Genomic DNA, 7,955 nt, shown 5'->3' on the forward strand with positions numbered 1-7,955 from the left:
CCCGCCTGCCCTTCCAGCCCAGAGAAGGAGGGGCTGAGAGGAAGGAGGGGCTCACCAGTCTTGGCCCCGCCCCGCCCACTTTGAAAAAAAAAAAAAAAAAAAAAAAAGAAAGACTCTGAGCGCAGGCGCAGAAAGATGAGCCTTCTGCCTTGCGCCAGCTCTGCAAGGAACCGCAAGCATGGAGGGGCGCGCGAACTCCCCAGGCGAGCCCCGCGCCTGGCCCACCCGGTCCGTGCTGTGCCGCGGCTGCGTGGAGCCACTCGTCTTCCTCGCCAACTTCGCCTTGGTCCTGCAGGGCCCGGTGACCACGCAGTACCTGTGGCACCGTTTCAGTGCAGACCTTGGCTATAATGGCACCCGTCACAGGGGCAGCTGCAGCAACCACAGCGTGGACCCCATCGCGCAGGTAGGGGCCGCGCGCGTGGGTGTGGGGGCGGGGAAGCGAGGAGCGTGGCAGGGGCGGGGCCTGGGTAAAGATGGGGACGGCCGCGGGGGGTTAGGATCTTGGGTGGTGGGCGGGGCGGGAGCAAAAGTTGGAGCCCGAGAACTGCGGTGTAGAGATGCTTAAAGCTGACGCAGATAAAGCGAGCTTGGAGGGTTAACAAGGGGGTATTTACTGAAAAAACAAAACGCACAACTTAAAAAGATGAGAATTTTTTTCAGTTTTAGTTTTGGCTATGCTGGGTCTTCATGGGTGCCCCGACTTTTCTCTAGTTGTGTCCAGCGGGGGCTACTCTCTAGTTGCAGAGTGCTGGGCCTTCTCACTGCGGTGGCTTCCCTTGTTTGGGGCAGGGCTCTAGAGCACAGGCTCGATCGTTGTGGCGCACAGGCTTCGTTACCCTGCGGCAGGTGAATCTTCCCCGACCAGGGACCGAACCTGTGTCTCCTGCACTGGCAGGTGGATTCTTTACCGCTGAGCCACCAGGGAAGCCCCGAAAATTGTCTTATTTAGCTACCTTTCTGAGGACTCAAGCCCTGGAGGCAGTCTCTCAGACAGCTCCGAAGGACTGCCCCTGAGAGATGAGGGAGGAGCCAGGATATATAGGAGTTTTGTGATAAAAATCAGGTTGGAGGAACAGCAAAAGACTACAAGTGATAAGTGTTAGTCACTCAGTTATGTCCGACTCTTTGCAACCCCATGGACTGTAGCCCACCAGGCTGCTCCATCCATGGGATTTCCCAGGCGAGAATACTGGAGTGGGTTGCCATTTCCTTCTCTAGGGATCTTCCCAACTCAGGGATTGAACCCTGATATAGCAGCAGCATTTTTCATTCACAGTGGTAAAAGTAAGGAATGGATCTTACAAATTTCCCATGCCCTCTCTAGCATCCATACTAAAATTCTCTTGAGGTTTAGGGCTTCAGAGAAAGTCCCCATCCCTGTATCTCCCAAGTGGGTGACAGTGTGGGGGGTGGGCAGCCCAGAGTGAGGGATAGTAACCCCCGCCTCCCCTTAATACAACTCTTGCCCCCACAGAAAGTGGAGACACTTACCTCCCACTGGACCCTCTACATGAACTTGGGCGGCTTCCTGGTGGGACTCTTCTCGTCCACCCTGCTGGGCGCCTGGAGTGACTGTGTGGGCCGCCGCCCGCTGCTGGTGCTGGCCTCCCTCGGCCTGCTGCTCCAGACTGTGCTGTCCATCTTCGTGGTTCAGCTGCAGCTCCACGTCGGCTACTTGGTACTGGGCCGCATCCTTTGTGCCCTTCTCGGCGATTTCAGTGGGCTCCTGGCCGCTGGCTTTGCCTCCGTGGCTGATGTCAGCTCCAATCGCACTCGTACCATCCGAATGGCCCTGTTGGAAGCATGCATTGGGGTGGCAGGGATGCTGGCGAGCTTCATTGGTGGCTACTTGCTCAAGGAGCAGGTTTATGTCAACCCCTTCTGGCTCGCCTTGGCCTTGCTGACCGTCATGACTCTCTATGCAGCATTCTGCTTTGGTGAGACAGTGAAGGAGCGGACACCTACCCGTCTCTTCACACTCCGTCACCACCGATCCATCATCCAGCTCTATGTGACCCAGGCCCCAGAGAAATCCAGGAAGCACTTAGCCCTGTACTCATTGGCCATCTTCGTGATGATCACTGTTCACCTTGGGGCCCAGGACATCCTGACCCTCTATGAGCTGAGCGCACCCCTCTGCTGGGACTCTCGGCTGATCAGCTACGGTTCTGCAGCTCAGCAGCTTCCATACCTCACCAGCCTGCTGGGTCTGCGGCTTCTGCAGTACTGCCTGGCCGACACCTGGGTGGCTGAGATCGGCCTGATCTTCAATATCCTGGGGATGATGGTCTTTGCATTTGCTACCATCACACCCCTCATGTTCACAGGTAAAGTGTATGGGTTCAGCGACAGTTTGTTTCAGAATTGCTGGGTGGCCACGTGCTGTCCCCAAATGCAGTTTGTGCTCATGTCTTTGGACACATGACTGGAGCCCTAGCCTCCACTGGAGGACAGACGACTAAGAAATCTCATTAAAAAAAAACAACCCCCACCTGTTATACAGAAAAGATAGACCTTCAGTAGCCAAAGTAATTAATTCACATTACCAACCATAAATATTGTAAGATAGAGCCAAAGACAATAGTATCGCTTGTACACTAATTGCTTCACTCCCTGGCCTCCCACTTCCCCTGGTGCTTTTAAGCAAAGTCCATGCTGTTAATGCCTTAATGCTCACTTCTCTGATAAGGATCACAGGACGTTGGTCAGCTTCTTTGGGTTTTTTAAAAAAGCCAGCCTTCTCAGACCACAGCTATCAGATTCCTGCTTGTGTTAGTTCTTCTTTTCTTTTTGGTTGGAGGGGACAGCTGAAAATGAGGAAGTTCACTTTCCTGAATGGACAGATTTATTTTAATAGAGCCTGAAAATGTATACAGTCAGCCATTCAGTAATCACAGATTTAAAAAAGAATTTTTTTTTAAATGTTTGGCATGGAGGCACACGGGCTTTCTCTTGTTGCTGCACATGAGCTCTGGAGTTCGAGGGCTCAGTTGTTGCAGCACTTGGGCCTCTCTAGTTGGAGCACGCAGGCTTAGTTGCCCTGAGCCATGTGGGATCTTAGTTCCCCAACCAGGGATCAAACCTTCATCCCCTGCATTGGAAGGTGGATTCTCAACCACTGGGCCACCAGGGAAGTCCCAGTAATCACAGACTTCTTAATGTGACTGCTCCTCTGGACAGTGCAGCTGATGGGGACCAGGTACCTTTTCCTTTGGTACTGGGCTCAAGGCCTTCAGGGCCGCAGAGATGATGAAGGCACTGTCATTGCTCAGGGATTTGGGGGTGCCTGTCATCTTCAGGGGCTCTGGGGGTGGGGCCTCACCATGTACCCACTTTGGAGGCTCTACTGCCCTTTAACAGTTTGCAGTTTTGCTGAGGAGGTAACAGTTGCATGAGGGAGAGAAACGGTTTCTAAGGAAACAGTATAAGCCTGTGAGTCACTAAATGTCCATTGAAAAGGAACTCACATTTACTGTGTGCTTACTGTGCACCGTCATTATCTCCTTCCTCATCAGGGAAGTTCTTCCGGTGTCTAACCTGCATCCCTCATGGGGTGGACACAAGTGCTCTGCTACATCTCACGGGGGCACCCCCTCCCCAGCCCCATTCTCTCAATCTTTCCTTCTTTCTCCCCAGGATACGGGCTCCTCTTCCTGTCATTAGTTGTCACTCCTATCATCCGGGCCAAGCTGTCTAGACGGGTGAGGCAATCGGAGCAGGGTGAGTATCAGGGTCAGCCCGCGTCTGGTTCCTCAGGCCAGTGTTGCCTAAACTGGGTGAGGGCAGCCATGGGCTGGGAGGAGCTTACCTTCCTTCCTCCCACCTTGGAGAAGTAGCTAAGACAACTGCGTTGCTGTCCAAGCGCCCAGGGCTGGCAGAGGACCACAGGGATTTGCATTTTCTGACCAAATCATAGTCGGAATTTGCAGTCAGCTGCATGTGATTATGATCTTTTGCTGGGCTTATGTTTTTAAGCCCAGCAGAGGATTTACCCTTTCCAGAATTCAGCTTTTCCATCTGCAAATGGACATGATGATGCCACAGGCCCCTGCTTCCCTGGGGTCACAGTGTCTAAGCTCGAAGGAGACAAAACAACTTGGTGACTTAGGTTTCATTGTTTCTGCAGATGAAACAAATGGCAGATGAAACAAAGGCCCAGAGTGTTAAACTGATTCACCTAAGATCACTCAGTAAGTGGTGGGCCTAGGTTGCACACCCAGGTGTGTTTTTAAGAGCACCAGGGCTTGGGATCTGGGTTTTTAGTCCTGGCTCTTTCACACTGGCTGTGTGATCTTGGGTAGGTCCCTTTCCCTCTCTGGGCCTGTTTCCTCATCTGTAACACACATGAATTGCTCTTGGTGACATCTGCAGGCCCTTCGAGCTCTGACAGTCTGATAGCTTAATCTCAACTTCTGTTAGGTTGAGCTTCAAAGCAAGAGTGAAATGAAAGTGTTAATCACTCAGTTGTATCTGACTCAGTTATATGCGACCCCCTGGACTGTAGCCCACCAGGCTTCTTTGCCCTTGAAACTCTCCAGGCAACAGTACTGGAGTAGGTTGCCATTCCCTTCTCCCGGGGAACCTTCCTGACCCAGGAATCGAACCCGAGTCTCCCATGCTGCAGGCAGGTTCTTTACCATCCGAGTCACCGGGGAAGCCCAGGGTTGAGCTTACTTTGCAGAATTCGTGTTCTGTTGGCATAACTATAAAGACTAGTTTCTCAGATCAGCGGTCTTTAGATCGCTGTCAGAAAACATCTGGCTTATCCTCTTTTTCCCTTCTACCCTGGAAGGAGGTTCTGGTGATGGTAGAGATTTTCATGTCATATATCCCACCATGGGTTCTGTTGTCTCCAGAACCATTCATTCACAACCATTCTGTTGTTTCCATTCATTCACTCAATAAGTCTTTTTCTAGCTCCTTCACTGTGCCCAGAGATGCCAAGAGGAACAGGAGAAAAGAACAGCCTTTGCTAACTGACCGCCTGTAGGAGGGCAGGCCCTGGCATAGGTGCTTTACCTGTGTATATAATGTTACCAGCATTCCTAACAATCCGTGAAAGGTAATGTCCTTGTTGAACAGAAGGGGGACAGAAACCCAGAAAGATAAATGACTTATTCAGTGATCACACAGCTAATAAGTGTTGAAACTGAGAATTAACCCAGAAATTTATCCTAAACAGGAGATGATTCCAGAGGGAATAAACCCCACATGATTTTATCAGACTTTATCAAACTTCTTCAAGAAGGCATCACACATCCTTGTAATAGATTTAATAACAGCCGTTTGTTTTATAGCACAGGTGCTATCCGTGTATGACCTCACTGAAGCCTTATCACACACAACACATGATGTAGGGTTTATAGGTGAGAAAGGTCAGACTCAGGTGAAGTGGCTTGCCCCAGATCACACAGCTATTAGGTAGTAGTGCCAGAATTTGCATTTAGGTCTTTCAAATTGCTGTGTGGTATTTATTTCTTCACAGGCGCTCTCTTTTCTGCTCTGGCCTGTGTGAATGGCTTGGCCATGCTGATGGCCTCCTGCATCTTCAACTCACTCTACCCAGCCACCCTGAACCTCATGAAGGGCTTCCCCTTCCTCCTGGGAGCTGGACTGCTCTTCATCCCGGCCATCCTGATGGGGTAATACAGGGCTGTGACTCACAGTCAGAACAGAGCCATTTACCTAAAGGGCTCCTCTTCCTCCTCCTCCTCCCGACTTCCTCGTTTTTGGAGCTTTCCCCCTGTGGGTATCTCTCTCCCCCCTTGCAGACCGCTGCCTGATTCTCTGGGAGCGGTTCTCCAGGGGCAAGGCAGAGGCCAGCAGGGGAAGGGACACGTTCACAGTGCTGCTTGGCAGGGCTGTGTTCTCCTATTCAGTTCCCCTCGCCCCTCTCTGTTCCCATTTTACAGATGCAACAACCGTGGCAGAAATGCGCTAAAGGGAAGTCTGGAGAGCTTCCTGGGATAGCTGTGGCTGGGCTCCATGCCCACCCGACCCACTTGCTTTTCTTCCCCCGAGCCCTCTGTCTTGTCTTCCACCTCTTAGCTTGCGGGGAAGGGAAGGGGTTACCTGGATCAGCCCACCCAATAAAGCCCAGGAGATGAGGGTCCCCCCACCCCATGTTAAGTCTGAACTCTGTCTTTGGTCTCTCACAGGATACTGGAAAGGGATAATCATTGCCCTGAATTCCAGGAGTTTTCCCAGAGCCCCTGATCTGCCTGGACCCGAGGACAGAGGGCAAGAGGAGCAACATGAGCGCTGACCAACTGGAAGGAGCTGCATCTGGATCCCAGCCCTTAGCATAGCAGCAGATCCCCCCAAAGGGCTGTGTTCACCTTGGACAGGATGGTCAACCTGGACCAAGGCCCCTGCCTCATCCACAGCTGTGCCAGCCTAGGACTCCCAGATCTCGAATTGTCCCCCACTCAGGACAGGGGGTGGGGGAGCCCCTAGTTGGAACAGGGATCTGTTTACCCTTTAGGCCATGAATCACACAGAAGAACCCTCCAGGGGAGGAGAGGTCCTGACGGAGGGACCGGTTGAAGCCTGAGGGCTGGCACCTCTGCTTCCAACCCAAACTGGGCAGCTCGGAGTATTCAATTTATCAGTCCTTAGTGATGAATATGGTACCTTTGGGGGAGGGAGGGTTGTGGGAGGGACTTGGTGTCCCCTGGAGGGAGAATGCTGCTGTCCCTGGGTGGCAATTAATCTGCTGGGCTTAGCAGTGCCAAATCATCATAAGTCAGTATAATCGCCCTGAAATGAACTTCCTGGCTCCCCCACGGCATGAGGCTATGGGGCCTTGTTTTCCCAGTTTGCCCACCATAGACCAGGCAGCAGCAGCTGCTGGAAAGGACAGGAGCCCCCAGAGTTGCAATGAGATTGGCACCGGGCACAGCTGGCTCATTCCTCATCTGACTGCCCATTGTCTTCTGAGCTTCTGGGAAACAAAGAGCTGGCACACTTTCATCAGGCCAGTGGGGAAGCTCTGGGCAGAGCCCTGGCTGCTTATTCCTCAGGGTCAGAGATCCACTCCCTGAAGGCACCCGTCCCAATCCTCCTGGCTACAGCCAGCCCAAATGGAATCAACTTTTGTTAACCACTCAGCTCTCTGTAACGCCCCCCATCTCTAGGCATTTCGGCATGGCCATGAGCCGACACCCTCCCTTGAGCACCTGTAGGTCAACAGGAACCTGGAGATAGGTCCAGCCTCCCCCTATGGTACAGGAGGCCCAAGTCCCAGAGAATGCGGGGCCCATCTCTAGGGCATTAGGGAAGCCTGAAGTTGAAAGGCAGAATCAGATTGGGTCTTAAGGCTGGCTTTGATGAGGCCCATAAGCCCCCAAGCAAATCAGATTAACACCTGACTCTTCAAAACAGAACTGGCCACAGGGCATCCCCCCTGCTGGTATTTCTGCCCTCATTCTTTCCTGGCTAGAAATCATGCAGGTAAATTGGGGGTGGCCCAAGGCAAACCAAGGTCAGTTGTGGCCTGTTACCAGAGTCCCGTGTCTCTATCCCCTGTTGTGAGATCAGGTGAGGGGAGGCCCCTCTCCTGGCCCAGCAGCGCAAAAAGGCTCTGGATTGACCTCAGGCCTGGGATCTACTCCAGGTACCGCCTCTGACTCGGGTGTGGCCTTCTGTGAAGGGCTTGCTCAGTGACACCCCCAATTGTCTGGTCATGGTTCAGACAAGTTAGGAAACACTAGAATAAATATTGTTCTTAGATCCTTCCTACCTCATACATTCTAAAATGGAATGCCTGTATTTGTGGAGCCCAGGGAAGGCTGAATGAGTTGGAGCTGGACTTTTGACTTTTGAGTGTTTCTTGGTCATGAGCAAGGTCGTGGTCTTGGAGAGGGGTGGGGTGGGGTGAGGCTGACTCAGCCCCATAGTGGGGGCAGCAGTTACAGCCCATCCAAGCAGAAAACTCTGATCCTTCAAAGCAA

General features: G+C 52.4%; 1 protein-coding gene across 1 annotated transcript; it reads left to right on the forward strand.

Annotated features, from left to right (window-relative positions):
* The first annotated feature begins 142 nt into the window (after positions 1-142).
* SLC46A1 (solute carrier family 46 member 1) lies at positions 143-7,734 on the forward strand. Its single transcript, XM_065908496.1, has 5 exons — positions 143-406; positions 1,478-2,330; positions 3,640-3,723; positions 5,489-5,645; positions 6,162-7,734. Exons 1-5 carry the CDS (start codon positions 179-181, stop codon positions 6,217-6,219), a joined length of 1,380 nt encoding a protein of 459 aa, XP_065764568.1. The 5' UTR covers positions 143-178; the 3' UTR covers positions 6,220-7,734.
* The last annotated feature ends 221 nt before the right edge of the window (positions 7,735-7,955 follow it).

This window comes from Muntiacus reevesi, chromosome 18, assembly GCF_963930625.1.
Source record: "Muntiacus reevesi chromosome 18, mMunRee1.1, whole genome shotgun sequence".
NCBI classification, from domain to species: Eukaryota; Metazoa; Chordata; class Mammalia; order Artiodactyla; family Cervidae; genus Muntiacus; species Muntiacus reevesi.

What these genes read in the sequence shown, in the direction of transcription:
- SLC46A1 (XM_065908496.1), top strand. Translation starts at nt 179, where the DNA reads ATGGAGGGGCGCGCGAACTCCCCAGGCGAGCCCCGCGCCTGGCCCACC. An exon ending in GCGTGGACCCCATCGCGCAG is followed by an intron (nt 407 to 1,477) that starts GTAGGGGCCGCG and finishes TTGCCCCCACAG; the next exon opens with AAAGTGGAGACACTTACCTC. An exon ending in ATCCCGGCCATCCTGATGGG is followed by an intron (nt 5,646 to 6,161) that starts GTAATACAGGGC and finishes GGTCTCTCACAG; the next exon opens with GATACTGGAAAGGGATAATC.